The 22,233-nt window shown below is 22.3% G+C and overlaps 4 protein-coding genes across 4 annotated transcripts; 1 reads left to right on the forward strand and 3 right to left on the reverse strand.

The window, feature by feature from the left end:
• Window positions 1-3,020: 3,020 nt before the first annotated feature.
• Window positions 3,021-4,419, reverse strand: LOC128956622 (uncharacterized). Its single transcript, XM_054302341.1, has 2 exons — window positions 3,993-4,419; window positions 3,021-3,881 (listed from the first exon to the last, which is right to left on the reverse strand). The coding sequence occupies exons 1-2, from the start codon at window positions 4,377-4,379 to the stop codon at window positions 3,021-3,023; spliced, it is 1,248 nt and encodes a 415-aa protein (XP_054158316.1). The 5' UTR covers window positions 4,380-4,419.
• A 960-nt stretch (window positions 4,420-5,379) lies between these two features.
• On the reverse strand, window positions 5,380-6,724 carry LOC128956631 (uncharacterized). The gene is made up of 2 exons (XM_054302352.1): window positions 6,383-6,724; window positions 5,380-6,294 (listed from the first exon to the last, which is right to left on the reverse strand). The coding sequence occupies exons 1-2, from the start codon at window positions 6,722-6,724 to the stop codon at window positions 5,380-5,382; spliced, it is 1,257 nt and encodes a 418-aa protein (XP_054158327.1).
• Window positions 6,725-7,504: 780 nt separating this feature from the next.
• Window positions 7,505-8,347, reverse strand: LOC128956641 (motile sperm domain-containing protein 2-like). The gene has a single exon (XM_054302363.1). The coding sequence runs from the start codon at window positions 8,345-8,347 to the stop codon at window positions 7,505-7,507; it is 843 nt and encodes a 280-aa protein (XP_054158338.1).
• A 965-nt stretch (window positions 8,348-9,312) lies between these two features.
• Window positions 9,313-11,421, forward strand: LOC128956652 (elongation of very long chain fatty acids protein 7-like). The gene is made up of 3 exons (XM_054302373.1): window positions 9,313-9,361; window positions 9,674-10,111; window positions 11,072-11,421. Exons 1-3 carry the CDS (start codon window positions 9,340-9,342, stop codon window positions 11,419-11,421), a joined length of 810 nt encoding a protein of 269 aa, XP_054158348.1. The 5' UTR covers window positions 9,313-9,339.
• Window positions 11,422-22,233: the final 10,812 nt, after the last annotated feature.

The following is a 22,233-nucleotide window of genomic DNA, read 5'->3' on the forward strand; positions in this document are numbered from 1 at the left end:
AAGTACTGTATATATTATATGAGAAACTTTTGGGGGAGGTGGTGGGGGTATAGGTATGGATATACAAAACGGTCTATCTACTAATTAACATTATCTAATTTGATAGCATTTCTAAGCAGTAGTGGTGAAAAAGCACAGTATAATCGGGGGGGGGGGGGGGTCGTCTAAAATTTAGTTATATCTAATATAAAAAATGTTATTAAAATTTAAAAAAAAAATAATTATACTTATGTTCACACATATAAATTTTTCAATTAATTATATGATAATTATAATAATTAATTATGAATTATTTGTAAAGTATCTTTTAAAAAATTTTTTATTTTGTATTATTAAAATAAATATATATATATATATAAAATAGTATTTTAAAAAAATCATAGTATTGAGAAAAATAATATTACATAGAATATAAATTTACATTAAAAATCAATAATAATAATAATAATAATAATATTACATAAAGTATAGTATAAAAAATAAAAAAAACTAAAAAGTTTTTACAGTTTACTATAACAACAAAAAATATTAATAATAATTATAAATATTAAGCAATTAAATAAAATCATTTTTTTTATAAAAAAAATACCAATTAATTAATATGTTTGTAATATAATGATATTATTTTTTTTAAATAAAAAACAAAACATGTATTTAAAATATAAGTATAAAATAATTTCTAATATAATATAGATATTAATAATAATAATAAACTAATTAAATGAATGAATAACTATAACTAAATAAAATTAATTAAAAAATTACTAAATTAATTAACTAATTAATTAAATTTAATTTAAAAGTTAATAATATTAAACGTATGACACTTCGGCATTTCGGACTTCAATTTATCGGTAAATTGGACAGCAATATAGTCGCCAAAGTTGACCACTCGTACGTACTGAAGCCGTGGCAATCGGGACAACGACCGGAGCCGATTCATCGGGAAACCGGCACTGACTATACCGACCAGCGACTGGAGTTGTGGCAGATTGTGGCCAATATCGTCGTCGTCGTCGTCGCCGAAAAACTGGTCGCGCAATGACTTACCGCGAACACTGAGATGTGTTAGTCGCGGAAAATTGCGTAACAATTTAGTGGTCACATGACAATCGTATCGTGAATAACGTAGATTCAGATACAGTCGCCGCAGCCGACGGCCAGTGTTTATGGCCAACGACTTGAGTTCTTGGCTCATATGTTCGGCCGACCCGAACGCCATTTCCAGACTAACCGATTTGAGTTTCGGACATTTATCGCCAATCAGATGCCAGTGATGGCCAATGTAGGCCGAGTGGTGGTTTGATGATCCGCTATCGCCGCCAAACTGCTGGCCGTAATTGCGGGTCGATATCTTCAGTTTGGACAGTCCGGGCATTTGCGACAAACCGGTAAGYAATTGATTAACCGATTCATCCGTACACTGGTCGCCGACTAACGTTACCGAAACTGATTGCATCGATCGGCAATAGTTGGCAATAAATCGCTTATAACTGTTGACCGTATTTACCGTAAAACAAAACGTCAGACTATTTAAGTAACGAAACATTGGTTCAGTCGTCGGACAGTTGTTACCGTCGTTTGYAATCAAATCGTAGCCAATATTCTGGCGAAAACCGCGACTTTTGATATCCAATCCAAGCAACAGTGGACAGCGGACAAAATGATCGGCCAGTATCGGTTCGGTGGCCGACATATAGTGATAGTTAAATTCAACCGAAAACGATCGCAATTGATAGCGAAATCTATCGAAAAATCGGTCGACAGTCTGGATGCTCAGCGGCCACGATATAGAGCCGAGCGTCAGATGCCGTAATTGATGACAACCGTCGACCACAGTGTCCAGTAGTCGATGTTTTTGGTAGCCGTCGTCCCGCCGACGGAAGACAACATGCGTTACGTTCGGACACTTACGGAGCAACAGTGCGACCGATTTGACGGACATCGACTGCTCGATGGTCAGCGTCTGGACGGTAGTGTAGATCAATCGTTGCCATTGACGGCCAACACTTTCGTAGCAAACTTTCTGGTCAATTGGCAAATAACTTAGCAATAGTTCCACTAAATCATCGCCAAAACGTTCAAAACTGTCGGCCGATATCTGGCGGCGGCGCCTGTAGTCGATGTCGTCATCATCGGTGGCGGCGGTAGCGGTGATTATGGCCATTGATTTCTTCTCAGTGATTGTTGTTTGACTACTTTGTCCGTACATTGTGTGCATGTATACACGGGTCGGGTCAGGACGTGTATAGTAGGGTGCGATAGGATATGATAGGATAGGATAGGTAGCACTCCTACTGATGGTAACGGTATGTATATATATATATATATAACTGACTTTCCCCAGTRRATATCGGTATCAATTCATAATAATAAAATTAATTAATTATAATTAAAAGTATTTAGCAATAAAAAACTTAAAATTAAAAAAAATAAAATTTAAAACAATTTCAKATTCATTCAAATTAATTACAGTTTTTTTTTCATTCAACTATATATACAGTATATCACGCGATACTACTGTACTATTGATATGAATTATAAATATTTTTTGATTTAATCAAGTAATTTTTGTTTTGTTTTTATTATTAATTCAATAGTATAGTTGAAATATTATAAGATATATTAATATTATTATTTTTTTGATCAAATATAYTGTAYTGTACTTAAAGCTATTCAATACTTTAAAAAAAATATTTTTAAAAATTAAAACAAGTTTCAATGATGAAACATTTTTATTGATGATTTTGATTAATAATCAATGATTTATTATCTTATTATATATATATATATATATATATGTATATATATATACAGTACAAGTATAAAATATTTTTTTTTGAGTTTAGTTTAAATAAAACTATTAGCATTTTTTTATATTTTAATAATATATATATATATAATTACTAATACATGTTATATGATTTGAGAAATTTTTTTTACTTYAATATTAATAATTGATTTAATAATAATTAAAAAAAAAGTTTTGTTATTATTAAAAATTTTAACTATTACTATTACTAACTATTACTATTAATCGTTTGGATTGACTCGAGTATTAGTGACCGATTGGTTACCGATAGTCCATCGGTTGGCGGTATTTGTGTATTTGGTGTCCGATTTGATCGACGATTCAGATAAACAACTGCACCGATACTAACCGTTAGGATGACAACAATAATCAGTGAAACTACTGATAAAATAATATACGGATTAATAGTAGTCGTGTTGTCGTCAGCTGCCGTCGGTGTAGTAGTGGTCATCGACATCATCGTCGGGTCAGTGGCTGTCATCATGTTTTCCGATGATGCCGTTGTTTTATCGGTAAACGGTTTACGGGTAGTCGACGGCGGCGGCGATATCACCGAAAAGCATTCACTGATAAACGGTTTGAGTGTTGCCTGTGATCGGCACTGTCTGGATAGTGGCCGGCCTTCAGGTGTCGTACAATACATGGGCCGACCGTTAATGTTAAACCATAGTACATGACCCATGTCCTGATCGTTGAGCTGATAGTCCATTACGTGAAACAATTGATCCATTAGATTGTTGCGAACGGTTGCCATATCGCGGACAAACTGCGGTACTCTGCAGCCGCCCTGTGTCCGACTATCGGTGCTACCGGTGCTTTCAAGCACCGGGCATTCAGATTCACTGTTAATTGATTTCAAATTGATATCATTGGYGGCCGTTATGTAGATCCGAACGAACCGAAACTTTTGATACTTTATATTCCATAGCATCAGATAATTGTTTGGTAATCGGGCGGTCGGTATCACTATCAGTACGTTTGGATTGACTTTAACTAACGGATCCTTATATACCAAGGGTTTTCTAGCCTTATCGCTCATACATTCAGTATAGGTATCTTTACGTTTGATCTAAAATTTTATATATATATATATATATAGATTTACATAATAATTATAATTCAAATTTAAGTAATAGGAAAATACTGTATCAATATATATATATATCAATAAATTCAATACACTATGATATGTCCGACACATAATAATATATCTATAATTAGTATCCCATCCCCGGCCTTCACCGCCAATCTGATAGTCGGTAACCATTAGTTTATCAGTTGGATCCGGTATCCGATCCCATTTGAACACTTGTTTGGGCACCTGTATGTCGTGTGATTGATGATGATTGGCCGTAATCTGGATCCGATAGCTAACCGTATCGTTCAATATATAGTAGTTTGAATTGAATTTATTACTATTGTCGTTGAGTTTCAATTGTTTCATTGACTTAAAGTTGTTTAAATAGTTGCCATCGCGTGTCATATTAGAGCACAGTTGTGTCCGCCATTCATCATCACTGATATGGCTATCATTACATTCATTCATATCTATCATTATAACTATCATTATGATGATGATGACAACCCATATAATGTTAACTGTCCTAAACATATCAACTAATTTAATATAACTTCAAATTAAATTAATATATAATTTATATTAAAATAATTATATTTTATTTTATATTAAAAATACTAACTGTTAAATAGTTAATAAAATATAATTATTATAATATACAATATGTTTAAATAATAATAATAATTAATTAATGCGCGTGAAACTAATGTATAAAAAAATTGTATAAAATATTTAAATATTTAATTATTTTTTTATATTTATTTTTTTATATAGATAAAATTATATTAATTTTCTACATATTGTTTTATGAATATGTAAAACATATAAACAATTTTTTAAACTTTTTATATCTAATGTATAATCTAATTGTATATTATAATTAGTATTTTGATATTTACACAATAATAATAATAATAAATTATAAATTATAAATCAATACTATTATAATTTATAAATAAATAAATAAATAATACAATAATATTTAATGGCAAAAAATACTAAATTTTAAACAAATTATTTATGAATCAATTATACACTTGTCTTATACACTTATATATATATAATTGTTGATTAAAACTATTAGTTTTCTTTTAAATATATATATATATATATATATATATAATATTTCAATATATATTTCAATTATAGTATATGACATTCAAAAATTTTCCAAACAAAAAATATTGATAATATAAATCCTATTGAAACTAAAGTATATTTTATATATATATATATAAATATTTAAATATAAAAACTATTATAATATTATTGATTTTTATTTTAAATAAACACAGTATTAAATTGCTATTACATTATAATATATACAATTCAAAAACATATCAATTTGATTTGATTTAAATTATCTAATTAAATAGATTATTGTACTAGTATAATTTTATTGATACAATAGTTATTATTAATAGTAGTTAATAATAATAATAATTTGTTAGATTAATAAAAACTAAAATCTAAAAAAAACATTTAAGACTTAATCACTTAGACTACTATCTCTTACTGTCGATTGTTTACTACTACTGGTATTATTGCTATCAAAACTTTTTACGGTTTCAATTGATTCAATAATTAACGACCGATTAGTTACCGATAGTCGACCATCTTTTGCTAAGGAAGTGGCCGATTGTGTTGATCGTCGGTTCAGATAAACAACTGCACCGATACTGGCGGTAATTATGATAACAACTATGAATGAAATGATTGCCAAAACAATATATGGATTAATAGACGACGACTGGTTGTCGTCAAGACTTTCGGTGATTGTTGTTGTTGTCGTCGTCGACATCGGTATCGATAAGTTTCCCGATGTCTGTACTGTTGTTGTTGTTGAAGTAGCGGTAATGTTGTCCACCGCTGTCACCACCACAGTAGTCGGAAAGCAGTGGCCGATAAACGATTTGAGTGTTGCCTGTGATCGGCACTGTTTGGATAGTGGTTGGCCTTCAGGTGTCGTACAATACATGGGCCGACCGTTAATGTTAAACCATAGTACATGACCCATGTCCTGATCGTTGAGCTGATAGTCCATTACGTGAAACAATTGATCCATTAGATTGTCGCCAACGGTTGCCATATCGTGGACAAACTGCGGTACTCTACAGCCGCCCTGTGTCCGACTATCGGTGCTACCGATGCTTTCAAGCACCGGGCATTCAGATTCACCGTTAATTGATTTCAAATTGATATCATTGGCGGCCGTTATGTAGATCCGAACGAACCGAAACTTTTGATACTTTATATTCCATAGCATCAGATAATTGTTGGGCAATCGGGCGGTCGGTATCACTAATAGTACATTAGGATTGACTTTAACTAACGGATCCTTATATACTAACTGTTTGTTAGCCGTATCGCTCAGACATTCAGTATAGGTATCGTTATGTTTGATCTAAAAAAAAATAAATGAAAAATAAATAGCAATTATCTATTACTTATAAAAATTATTTGTTATATATATATATATATATATAATTTACACTATGATATGTATGACATATTATAACATATTTTTTGTTAGTATCGGCGCCTATTCCTTGACCGCCGATATCATAGTCGGTAATCATTGTCTTATCTTTATCTATCTTATCCCATATGAACGGCTGTTTGGGCACCTGTATGTCGTGTTGATCAGTGTCACCCGTAATCAACAGCCGATATTGTATAGTATTGTTTAGTATACGATAATTACTATCAAATTTATTACTGTCATTATTATTGAGTTTTAATTGTCTCATTGTCTTAAAGTTCAGATAATGGCCATCCAGTGTCATATTAGCGCACAGTTGTTGAGGCCAGTTATCTGTATAAACCCTGGCCATCATTATAATGACAATAACTATGCTAAACATGACTAAACTGTCCCCTTTTTTTTTGGATACTATTGAACTTTTAAAATATTATTTATGTGTTTTAACAAAATTACAAATTAAACAATTTTTTTGCTAACTTTCAAATAACTCCATAACCGATAATCAATAATAAATTTATTATTGATTATTATTTAAAATAATAAATTTTAATTTTGAATTAATGCCCGCGCAATTTATTGTTTATTATAAATTAAAATTTTATACGATTATTTTATTTATATAATTAAATGCCAATTAATTGTTTAATTTAAATAATTAGAAAAATGATTATTATATAATATATATTTAATAAATTATTTTATATTTAATAAATTATTTTATATTTAATAAAATATTAAAGTTTTTATTGTATAATACTAACTAAATTTTTAATTGTAATTAATGTTACTAACATATAAAATAAAATATATTTTTATAGATATTAATAAAATCATAAAATTAAATGTAATAATAATTATTGGTTAGTAATAATGATATTATATTAATTTTTTTTTATAAATATTAATATACACATAATTATACAGATTGTTAAACAATTATAATAATACAATTATTATAAATTAAATATTAATTAATATTAATATATATATATAATTAATATGCAAATTGTTTTTCAATAGCTATACAATTAACACAATTATTGTCTAGGTTATTTTAACTTAAATAAATAAATATAATAATAAATTTACTAATAAAGTTTATTTAAAAAAAAAATAAAAATAAGTACATTTATAAAATGACATTGCTCAATTCCGATTTATAGATCGTATAAAACTTTTTAATCTGGTCATCGGTAAACTGGCCACCGCCACCATTGGTCATCGATAGTACACCGTCGGGCACTACCGATTGTCCTACCAGTGGCCACTTGTATGTACCGCCCAATTGAATCGGTATCCATTCCGGGGCCAAATATTCGGTCAATTGGGTCGACCTAATCGACCGATATATTTGGCGCAATTGGTCGCTCATAAACCCTATCATTAGCCGGACGGTAGCTTTCAGATGCCACGGCAAGTCTATGGCCAGTATATAACGGGGTCCGCGGGGATAGTATTGGTTGATGACTTCGATTAAATAACGGGTCAACTCCATGTCCACATTGGACATACCGGCACCAGTGCTATCCAATATCAGACCCCAACCACCACGACCTGCCTGACGATCGGCGCACTCAAACTGCCAGACAGTAAACTCCACGAACCGATTCAGCCAATCGCTGCACTTATAATATCTGGATTTCCGATTGTAGACAACTGGCCGTCCATTCAGATCATTACAATAGCGAACCAACGAACCGATTAACCAGAATTCCCGCGGAAATTGTTGGTCATTAAAATCGTTGATACCGTACGACTTGCGCCAACGCATCGACCGTATGAGTCCGTCGATGGCCTCGTCTTCCGTCTGTGTGGTCAACAAATACCGCTCGACTGTCCAATCGTCAGTCAATACCCGTTTCAAGTCCGACGAGTGATAGTCGCCGCCGCTATTGTTATCAGATTTTACTGTTTCAATGAATCGTTTCCTAATCCTATCGATTGTCTCCTTATTATTAGTATTGACAGACATTTTCAAAAAAAAATTTTGTAAAATTTTTTTTGTTAATAATTTATTAATTAATTAATAAAAATATTTTTTATGTTTTGTTAAAGTATTATCTTTCATATGAATAGACAATTTAGTTTAATTTCCAGTCTATACTAAATTTTATTTTTAAAAAATTTAATTAATGTTTATATATATATTTTTTTAAAGTTATAACCAGGGTTTTTGAGGAAATAAATAATCCTGCCCCCTGTCAATGCCCAAATAGATGACATAAAATGTCTGGCATTTTATATTGCTAAAATTCAACTGTATTTTTTTAAAAAAATAATGTTTTACTATTTTAATTTCCAATTAAAAAAATTTTTGTTTTTAGCATATTAATTATATACTAGTATATATACAGTGTATGTAATTAATATACTTATTTACATTGATATTATCTTTTAATTAAAAGATATACAAAACAAAAATACAAACAAATATATATTGATAAAACAATGTTTTTTAAATAAATTAAAAATATATAAAATCAAAATAATAGGTGTCACCATCGGAAAATAGATGCATTTATTGTTTATGGACAGCCATTTTTTAAAACCCTGGTTATAACAGGTAAGTTAAATATTAAATTATTTTTATATTTAAAAAAAACATATGGAGTTTTTCTTTAAACATTAGTTGACCCCCATTTCCAGCACCACTCCCCCCCCCCGACAACAACAAAATATATTTAATTAGTAAATTTAGTAATTATGTAATTTATTTTTATATATTTAATTTTTCAAAAAAAAAATCATAATTAAATCTATTGCATAACTATTTTTTTTTTAAAATAAAAAAACATATTTAATGTAATGCTATTTTACTTATATTATTAGTGTTTATTAAATTAGTTTATTACAATTATAATTATTATTATTAAAGTAATGGTACTATAATAATAAACAACCAAATAGTTAACAATTAATAATTAAGTATTAAGTGTTATATTAACTAAAAAATTAACTAATAAAATGAATATTACAGAAACAATGGGTAATTAATTAATTAATTTAAATAATAAATAAATAAATAATTATTTAATTTCTTAAAAAAATAACAAAAATAATTTAATATTATTCAATAATTTTTATTATTAATTTTAATATTATTCAATAATTTTTTTTAATATTCAATAATTTTATTATTATTCAATAATTTTATTTATTATTCAATAATTATATTATTATTCAATAATTTTATTATTATTCAATAATTGTATTATTAATTTGAATATTATTAAATAATTTATTATTAGTAATTTTAATATTATTCAATAATTTTATTATTAATTTTATTAATTTATAGAAACAAACAAAATTAATATACTGTCCACAGATCCACGTGCCGACTACTATATACTATGTAATAGACCGGAACTATTACTGTCAATCATATCAGTCTATCTGATAATAGTCACCCAAATAGGTCCCCGATTAATGAAACCTAGAAAACCGTATGAATTGACCGAAATACTGGTCGTACACAACGGTCTACTGGTGCTAATCAATGGCTATTTTGTATGGTTGGCCTTAAATTGGCTAGAGTTTGGCCAGAAATCATTGCGGCCGTACGTACCCTTGGATGACCATCAACTAGTATGGACTGACCGGAGCCGCGAAATATTTCACCAGAAAATCCTATATTTTTATACAAAACTTTTGGATTTATTGGATACAGTTTTCTTTGTTTTGAGGAAAAAGTCACAACAGATAACATTACTACATGTTTATCATCATATTTCAGGTTTTTATTTTATTAATTAATTAATTAATTAATTAATTAATTTTTTAATTATTAAAATTATTAAATTTATTTGTTGGTGGTGTTTATAACCCCTACCTAGTAATGGGCAATTAGAAAGTTTCTAATAAATTTCTCCCCATGAGAAAGTTTCTAGAAAATTTTATCAGGGATTGAATTTCTATAGAAATTTCACATTTATTGTTATATTACTATGCGATTCCCATATATAAGCTATATATTGAATTATATATATATAAATATACAATATAATTAATATAGTATATATACAATTAATAAATATTAAATATATAATTAATATAAATATATATATATATATATAATTCAATATATAGCTATTGTTATACCTATAAATATACTAATGATATAATAATACTATACATATATATAATACAGTATTATACTGTACTACTATAATGCATAGATTTTACTGTAGATAATACTATTATACAAAATGAGATACCAATATATATATATATATATACAGTAAATAATTATAATTATTTAATAATAATAATCAGTTTGGAAAAATTTTTTATTTCAATCATTTTGTTTTTATATCATATAGTTTTTATATAATTAAATAAATTGATAATTAAAATACTACTAATAATAATAATTTTATTATTACTTATGAAAATAAAACAATAGAATAGAAATTTATTTATTTTTTAGAAACTTTTTAAAATTATTTTAATATATCATATAGTTTTTATATAATTAAATAAATTAATTAAATTATTAACTAAAATACTAATACTAATAATAATAATTAATTATTACTTATGAAAAAAAGCAATAGAATAGAAATTTTTATTTATTTTTTAGAAACTTTCTAAAATAAATTTTTAACTATTATTTTTACAAAATTTCTCTCTCTCTTTTTTTCTGTCAACACTACCCCCACCCACCCACACCTCCCACTCACCACCAAAAAAATAGCGCCAATATTTGTCTGGATGTCAACCGTCTGGTGTCCTCAAGAGGTTATACTGGAAGTGTTTTGCCTAATAAACAGTTTAGTTCATACAGTCATGTATTTCTATTATTTGTTGGCCGCGTTTGGACCGGTAGTCCAATCGTCTATCCGATACTGGAAACACCATTTAACACAATTACAGTTAATACAGTTTATCATACTATTAGCCTATGATATCTATTGTCTATTCAGTGAAGGTCTGGCCAATTATCCCCAGACATACAAATGGTTTGGTACTCAACAGCCGATTATATTTTTGATTATGTTTTCACACTTTTATATCAAATCGTATACTAAATCTAAATCAAATTAAAATTATTATTATTATTATTATTAAGAGTAGTATTAGTAGTAGTAGTAGTAGTAGTAGTAGTAGTAGTTTACTAAAAGTTAAACATTTTTGTTATTATTATATTGTTTTGTTGTTTATTATGAAATTCAAACTTCTTTTTTTTATAATACAATATATGTCAGAAAATAAAATATAAAGATATAACTGTTTAGATAATATTGTTTATTAATAATTAAATTAAGGGATTAAATTGATTAAAAAAAACGCATAAATTATATATATATATATATATCAATAGTATAATATGTTTTTGATATGCATTTATTTTTATGGGATTTATTTCAACGTTTACTAACTATGAAATCTCTTATCAATTGATAGTTAATTATTTTTTGTTGTTGATTTAATTTAAAAAATTAATTTTTTTTTTGATTAATAATATAATAAACATAAATATTATTTCATAAAAAGTTATATTTTGATATTAAATTTGAATTTTGTTAAATTTAATTATTTTAGTTATAAATAACAATAATAAATATGAAATATCTTATTAAAGTTTAATTTTTTAATATAATTTTTTAATATAATTTTTTAATATAATTTTTAAATATAATTTATTACTATTCAAAAAAAAACTGTAATAATAAATTCATAACAACACATATCAATGGCTATATTTAGAAAAATAATTTTTTTAAAAAATTATGACAAATATATAAATATATATATCTAATAAATTTTTTAAATTTATAAAACATGTGCTATTCTAGATCTATAAATTAAAAATAATAATTATTATCATTATTATGTATTGTATTTATAATAATAATAATAATAATAATAATAATAATAAATATATTGTTTATGAATCTATCAATATATATATATAATTTATTTTCATTTTATATTATAAATTATATATTATTATACAGTATTTGTTTTTATAATATACTTAACAACAAATAATTTTTTTAAAAAAAAAAAATATGTGTGCAATGATTAAATATATATATTTATTTATTTATTGTATAATTCAAAATAATATTTGTATTATAAAAATTAAAATCTATTGCATCTAAAATTAGTAGAATTTATACATCATAATTTATATAAAATATTATTATAATATCAACAACAAAAAAAACTATTAGACATGATATTTTATAATTAATTTTAAACTTAATTTATAATAATAATAATAATAATAGACAGTATAGACAGAAATAAATTAAAAATTTCAAAACTAAATAATTTTTAATTATGTAAACTAAAACATATGCTGTATTGTTATTTGAAAATATTTATCATAATTTAACTACAATAATAATTTTAAAATATTATTTATATATAGTATTTATTTGCATTATAACTGTATAATATTTATTATAGCTTTTAAAATAGTTTTCAAACACTTTTATAAATTGATAATTATTTCTAATTATTATTATTAGTAGACAAAAAAAATAATGATAATTACTAACTATATTAGAAAATTTAATGAAATTATAGGTAAAATAATTGAAAATTTTGTTAAATTACTGATTTGTTTTCCCATTGATCAACACATTGACGGCAATGTATTGGGTATTGAATTGTTTATGCATTATATCCAATACAACAACTCTCTGGTGTCGACCGGTTTTCACGACTATTTTATGGGTATATTTCATTGGAAACGCCGTTTTCTGGCCTACATTCAGCTAATGGTTATTTGGTTACATGTTTTGAAATTTTCAATGGTTTCACTGACCGATAATCTAGACATAAATCTTATTATATTATCTAATCAATTATTTATGTTCAATAAGGGCTATGTATTTGAACTAACAATGGCTGCCATTGTCTTATTGTTGGCAATTATAGGTAAAAATTTTTATATTATAATTATTTTTTATGAAATAAAAAATATATATAAATATAAAAATAATATATATAAATATATAAAATATATATAAATATAAAAAATATATATATATAATATATATAAATATAAAAATATATATAAATATAAAAATATATATAAATATAAAAATATATATAAATATAAAAATATATATAAATATAAAAATATATATAAATATAAATATATATATATAAATATATAAAATATATATAAATATAAAAATATATATAAATATAAAAATATATATAAATATAAAAATATATATAAATATAAAAATATATATAAATATAAAAATATATATAAATATAAAAATATATATAAATATAAAAATATATATAAATATAAAAATATATATAAATATAAAAATATATATAAATATAAAAATATATATAAATATAAAAAATATATATAAATATAAAATATATTATATATATATATTAAAACAATTTATTTTTCAATATCCTATTATTATTATAGGCACCTATTCATTGTATACTGAACAATATGGACAGGCTAAATTTTTAGACCTATATTTTATACTAATAAAACAATCTAGATTAAATTTAACAAAACATAATAGAAAAATTTTTACAAATGGCTGCCTATTTGTATTCAAATATATTTTCATTGTTTGCGAAATTAGCAAATATATTGTCTATATATTGAACATATATTTGTCAATAGTTTTCTATATAACATACCGATCCGATTGTAGTCCAGTATTGTTGATCGTATGGTTTCTAATGGGTTTTATTGCCGCCCGTGGATGTCTAGCCCTATTGGTTATAACATTTTATTTTGTCTATTTAATATCATTGTATCTAACATTACGATTCAAACAAATTTATAGACCACTAGTATCTATTGAAATTACAGGTAATAATTATTTTTTGTAATAACTTTAATAATAAATTTTTTTTTGTATTAAAAAAACCTAAAAATTTATTATCATTTTTATTATTAATTTTATTTTTCTATTGTCTATTGAAACTGCAGGTAATAATTATTTAATTTTTATGATTTTTTTATTTAGTATATTTTATTATTAGATATTAAAACAAACAAACAAAAATATTATTGATTTTATTAATTTTTTTTAATAACTAATAATGAATTTATTTATTGAATAATTTTTTTGGTATTAAAACAAAACAAAAATATTATTATCATTTTTTTTAAATATTTTATTTCTCTATTGTCAATTGAAACTGCAGGTAATAATTATTTAGTTTTTATGATTTTTTTTATTTAGTATATTTTATTATTAGATATCAAAACAAACAAAACAAAAATATTATTATCATTTTTTTAAATATTTTATTTCTCTATTGTCTATTAATTAATTAATTTTTTTAATGATTTTTTGTATATTAAATAAATTATTTTTTTTAAAAATAAGACAAAACAAAAATTTATTATAATTTTTATTTAATTTTTTCTATTATATAGATATTACTAAAAACATAAATTTGCTAATCTATCGGCAAATTGTTGATCACAATAAATGCTGTATAATAACTAATGATATCAATTGTTGGGCTAAAAACATACTATTAGTCTATTACTATATGTTTATACCGGGTCTGGATTTTTGTATTATATTTATCATTTATGAACAAGATCAATTAATGAAATCTATAGGTATAGTTGCCCTGACACTGGTACTCGTGAATATGTTTTTAGTTAATCATCTATTGGTTATGATTGGCATTGAAGCGCATAAATCGTATCGATATATGTCGGCAATGATAGCCCGTTATCCCGATAGCCGATTGATTGAACTGTCCGTACGATTGAAAACCGATAGATTTGTTGAACTACTAAGCGGTCCATTGATTGGCATTTATTGTTGGAAATTATTTCCGTTTACTAACTATGAGTTTTCACAATTGATAGTCATATGTGTCCTACAGTTTACAATGTTTCTCAGATTTGTTATTTAAAGTTATTGACTATATATATATATATATAGTATTTTGCATATTATGTATATATATATATATATATATATATATATATATATATATATATATATATATAAGCTAAGTAATTAAACATTTGATTGTATTAAAACAACAACAAAAATTTTTATTATAATTTTTTTTAAATTTTATTTTCTATTGCTTATTTAAAACTACAGGCAATAATAATTATTTAGTTAATAAATTAGTTATGATTTTCTTTTAATTTAATAAATCTTTTATAAAAACAAAAATATTATCAATTTTATTAATTTTTTTTTAATAACTAATAATATTTTTTTTTGTATTAAAACAAAAAAAATTTATTATCATTTTTAAAAAAATTTATTTTTCTATTGTCTATTAAAACTTCTATCAATTGATAGTCATATGTGTCCTACAGTTTTCAATGTTTCTCAGATTTGTTATTTAAACTTTAAATAAAAAAGTATTGATTTTTTGATTGATTTTTGATTGATTTACTATTATGTACATACAGTATATATATTATATTATATATTTATACGAAATTATTTAAACAGATTAATTAAAAATATAAAATTAATTATCAAAATCAATGATTGAACTATACTATACAAATAATATCAAACAGTAGTTCAAATAAAAAGTTGACTATTTTTTGTATGTGTTTTACCTATATGTTTATACTGTGTGTGTGTGTGTGTGTGTGTGTGTGTTATTTTTTTATATATCATATATGAGCATGATCATTATATATATATATATATATATATATAAATTTTACTATAGTTAGCTTAATTAATCATCGATTTATTTCTATAATATTTGCACTTTTATTATCTAAACATTTAAGTTTTATTGCACGTAAATTAGTTATTTAATACAACTACAAAAACATAATATAAATTTATATTATATATATATATATATATATATATATATATATATATATATATATATATATATAGATATATATATTTAAATTCATCATATAAATTATTTATTGTATTTGACTTGAATTATACTATTGATAAATTTAAATATACCATATTATTATTATTATTATTAATTATTGTATTACTGTATATACTTTTATGATAATTATATTATAAATTAATAATACATTTAAATTTATGTCAATTATAAAAATCAATTAATTATGTATTTATTTTTATTAGTATTATTATATATTGTATTTAAAAAAAAGACGATTTATAATTGATTTAATTGAGTCAATAACTTTGGGTAACAGTTTTCTAGACATCGAAGTTAATTAATTTGTTTTATTTATATTGTAATTTATAATAATTAAATATTCAATAAATACAAACATAAAGTTATAAAAAGCTATTGCGAAATGTTTTAAATAAGTGCATAAATATATATATATAAAATAAGTTTTAAAAAATAATAAATACATTGGTTTATATATTATCAAATTTATAAATAGTAATCCACAAAAAAAATAATCTAATAATATATTATATACTATATATATATATATATATATATATATATATATATAAGTTTGTGGTTATTATAGCAATCATTAAATTTCTTATATTAAAAAAACAAATTATAATTTACTAAATACTATATAAGAAAACCAAGAAATAATGTGAACTGTAGGGCACAGTTAGCTATCAATAGGTAAAACTCATAGTTAGTAAACGGAAATAAATCCCAACAATAAATGCCAATCAATGGACCGCTTAGTAGTTCACAGAGTCGACCGGTTTTCAGTCGCATTATCGGCGACAGCTGTCGTTGATTGCGGGCCAACAGTCCCGACAAATATGGATACGATTTATGGGCAGATATGCCGATCAAACACAACAAATGGTTGACATAAAACATGTTTACAGCGAAACAAAATAAAATAAATGAAACCAAAATTTTATAAATAATAAGCGACTCATATAATATAAAAATCAAACAAAAATCGTATCCGGGTATAAATAGATAGTAATAGAAAAATAATAAATATTTCATCCATGAGTTAATTTCAACTACCAGTGCTAGACATTCATTGAATTCAATCAATGTTTTGTATAGTTTGACGTTAGGCTCTAAAAAAAAAAAAGTTTTAATTGAAAATTTTCAACAACAAAAAAAACAATTATCATTATTTAATATAAAAAAAATTGAATTATAAATATATATATATGTAATAATTATAAGTAATCATTTTTTTTTTGTTTAACTTACTATTTTTAGTATATATTATGATTATGATTATATATTATATTTAAATCAATATATATTATTATTAAATCAATATATATTATTATTAAATCAATATATATATGAAATTCATGTATTACTAAAAATTAATTTAATATATATATATACTTACTTTTTTTAGATTTTTTCAATTTTTCAATTTTTAAATTAACTTGCTCAAATCTTAATGTTAGATAAAGTGAAACAATGTATACGTAATAAACGAAACCAAACAATAGTGCCGAAAATGGACGTATAGCTATAATCAACAAAACTAACCATACAATTAACATTGATATATAACATTGACCAGGGTTATATATTATGGTCAATATGGACATAAATATTACAGACAATGGTATAATATAGTTGAATAGTTGGCTGGAAATTATTACATATTTTGTAGCAAATAAACAATTTTTATTGAATCGTCTAAATTGTTTGCCATATAATTTTAGATTGGATTGCAATTCAATTTGTTTATAAAAATTATAAAACATACCAGTACCATTTTGTTCATTGTATAACAAATATAAACCTATAAAAATTTATTTTTTAAAAATAAAAAAAAATTTCAGATATTACTTTATAAATATGATTATATAATTAGTTATATAATTAGTTGTATAATTATATAAATATAAATATAAATATAAATATAATTTTTTTTTTAGATAAATTCCAATAAATATATTAATAAAAAGTTTTTATAAATTTAGTTTACCAAAATATTATAAAATATTTTAGGTTAGTATATAGTATATATATATATATATTATATTATTATATAAATTTTGTATTAAGTTGTATTATGTTAAAACATAAAGATAAATAATTTATAAATAATTTATAAATAATTTATAAATAATTTATAAATAATTTATAAATAATTTATTAATAAAAATAATATGTTTAAAATATAAAATATACAACTAGTGTACAAAAATTATAAAATATATAAATATATATGTAAGATTAGTATTTAGATATATAATCACTATTTTTATTAGCTAGTAAAAACTAATAATAATTGTTATTAATATATATATATATATAAACTATATTAAAATGATTTTTAAAAAATAACTAATTTTGGAAATTTTTTTAAAAATTATTATAATTATTAATAAAATATTACCAATAAATGCTACAAATATGTCAATCATTCCTATTAATAATTCCAATACATGTTTTTTATTAATCAAATACACGGGATTTGCTAATAAAAAATCTAGATTTTCATTATTACTTAGAAATAATATCAAAAATTTGATGATATGTATCCATACAATCATATTTTGTATGTAAGCAATGATACGACGTTTTCGGCTAAATATACCGTTTAGATAGTCATCAGTACTGGTAGTGACTATCAGTGTCTTATCTTTTATATATTTATAAAACAATTCAATACCCAATACCATACCGTCTCTAATGTGTTGGTCGTCGTCCACACGTAAACTGGTTAACCAGTCAAACAATTTATCGACTATTTTATTAATAGTTATTACTGAAAGATACCATAATTTATATCTTGAAAATGTCATATAATTTAATAAAATTATTATCAAAAGATACTTTAATTTATTATAAATTAACTTTAATGCAAACATATTTAATATCATAAATTATCAACAAAAAAAAAATAATAATATTTAAATATTGTTTAATGGATGATATTTTTTTTAATATAATAATTATAGTTTCATAAAACTAAACTATTAGCTAAATAATTACATTTCATTTTCATGTTATTTCATTTTAAATGTATTTTTGTTATAATATAATAAATAGTTTTGATACAGTTGACCTTGATAGTTTAATTAATATTTAATATAATATGAAAAAATATTGGATAAATGATTATCAGTATTAAATATTGTTAATATAAAATCATAAAAAACTAATTAGTATTTTTTAGAAATATTTTTTTTGTTAATGTAATTTAATGAATATATACATAATATATATATACTGTATATATATATATATATTGTATTTCTATGTACATATATATATATATATATTAATACAATTTATATGATATATTTTTATTAAATAATTTAAATAATAATTTAATGTATATTAAAAACTTTTTATGAAAATTTTATTGAAGAAATTAATAATGCATTTAACTTTACTGCAATTAAAAATCAATTAATTATATATTTGATTTTTATTATTATTATTATGTATTGTAATTTATAATTGATTTTAATGAGTCAATATAACTTTGGTTAACAATTAAATGTAGACAATAAAAAGTTAATTAATATTAGTATTTATAATTTTAATTTATAAGTAATATATTTATAAAATTTAATTAAATATCCAATAAATTCAAACATATAGTTTTGAGTGCAAGCTATTAGTGAAATGCCAAATAAGTGCATAAATATATATATATATGAAATATTAATACAATTATAAAATTTATTATATATTATGATTTTTACAGTATAATATTCATATATAAGAAAATATATTATTTTTAAATAATACTAAATATATTAAAATAGTAATCAAAAAAAACTAAAATAATACAAATCTAATAATAAATGTATAAATTATGTATTATTTAATTTCTGTAAATTTTTTCTTTCTATTATTATATATATATATAGTTTGTAATTATTATAGCAGTCATTAAATTGGTTTTTTATAGACATCGAAGTTAATTAATATTTTATATTTTATATTGTAATTTATAATTAAATATCTAATAAATTCAAACATATATAAGTTATATAGTCTAGACTTACTATTATATGTACAAAGCTATTAGTGAAATGTTAAATAAGTGCATAAATATATATATAATTTATATAATATTATAATATAATTAAAAAACTTGTATTATGTTTTTTACATTAAAATATTCCTATATATATAAGAAATATTTTTTTAAATAATAAATACAGTAAAACTTATATATAATAATCAACAACAAAAAAATATGAATTATTGCTTATTTTTAATACTGTTTTTAGTTTAATTTGAAATATAATTAAAACAAAAAATATTATTAAGTAATCATTAAAATAATTTTTTTAAAATTAATATTAAGATAAAACTGTAATCATTTAAATGATAATAATGTATAGCATATATATAATTAGTAATGTAATAAAAAAATTTTTTTTAGTAATTTGACAAAAAAAAACTTACATAAACTAATAATAATACTTACTAATAGATTACTACAAATAAAACAATTAATACTATTTCTAATATTTCAAAAAAACAAAACAAAACAAAACAAATAAATCTATAATTTACTAAATATTATATAAGAAAACCAATAAATAGTGTGAACTGTAGGGAACAGTTAGCTATCAATTAATAGGTAAAACTCATAGTTAGTAAACGGAAATAAATCCCAACAATAAATGCCTTATTGATGTCATATAATATAATTATCAAACAATTATGTTATTTGTCTATTGTCTATATAAAACTACAGGTAATAATAATTATTTAGTTAATAAATGAGTTTTCTTTTTTTTAATAAATTTTCTATAAAAACAAACAAACAAAAAATATTATCATTTTTTTTAGTAACTAATAATAATTTTTTTTTGTTGTATTAAAACAAAAAAAAATTTATTATCATTTTTAAAAAAATTTTATTTTTCTATTGTCTATTAAAACTTCTATCAATTGATAGTCATATGTGTCCTACAGTTTACAATGTTTCTCAGATTTGTTATTTAAAGTATTGATATTTTGATTGATTTTGATTTGTTTACTATTATGTATATATAAATTTATGCTAATTAATTAAACAGCGATAAAATAATCTTAAAATCAATTATTGTCGATAACAATGATTTCACTATACTATACCAATATAATCAACCAGTAGTTCAAAAGTTGACTATTTTTTTGTGTGTTTTACTATATGTTTATACTGTGTGTGTGTGTGTGTGTGTGTGTGTGTGTGTGTTATTTTTTATGTCATATGTGAGCATGATCAAATATTTAAATATATTAGCTAACTTTATTATAATAATGTTATATATATTATTATATTATATATATATTATTATACAGTATTATATATATTATTATATTATATATATATTATTATATTATATATATATTATTATATTATATATATATTATTATATTATATATATATAACATTATTATAATAAAGTTAGCTAATAGACTGTTTTTAATAATTTTAGAGTTATAAAAAATCTCCATATATTTTACTCATTATACGAATAATACTAATCAATTAAATTTTTATTAAAAAATAGATATTAATTAGTTATTATAAAAAACTGCTACAACAACAACAACATAATATAAATATATATATATATTTATACATATAATTAAATTAATCATATAAATGATTGTATTTGATTTTGGATTTTACTATTGATAGATTTATAAATAACATAATTTTTTTATTATTAAATTTGTAAATATCTATAAAATTTATTTAAAAAAAAAATAATTGTAAAGAATCTGATGTAAATTATTGTAAATATAATTTTTGTTTTGTAAATATATAATTAATAGATATACATTTTTTTGATTAAATATAAGCTATATTAGAAATTTTAAAAATATTTTAGATAAATTTGACTATCAATTGAACCTAATAGTTAGGTTCAATTATACCAGGTAAATTCATATTATATTTATATTAATATTATAAAATAATTAATAGTCTAATATTGACTATTATTAACACGATATTCAATAATTTAGTTTATTATTTAATTTTTATTTATCAATAATTATAAT

The sequence above is a fragment of the Oppia nitens genome, unplaced genomic scaffold (assembly GCF_028296485.1).
Source record: "Oppia nitens isolate AA-2021 unplaced genomic scaffold, nextdenovo-longstitch-racon4-pilon3 scaffold12_pilon_pilon_pilon, whole genome shotgun sequence".
Classification (NCBI taxonomy): Eukaryota; Metazoa; Arthropoda; class Arachnida; order Sarcoptiformes; family Oppiidae; genus Oppia; species Oppia nitens.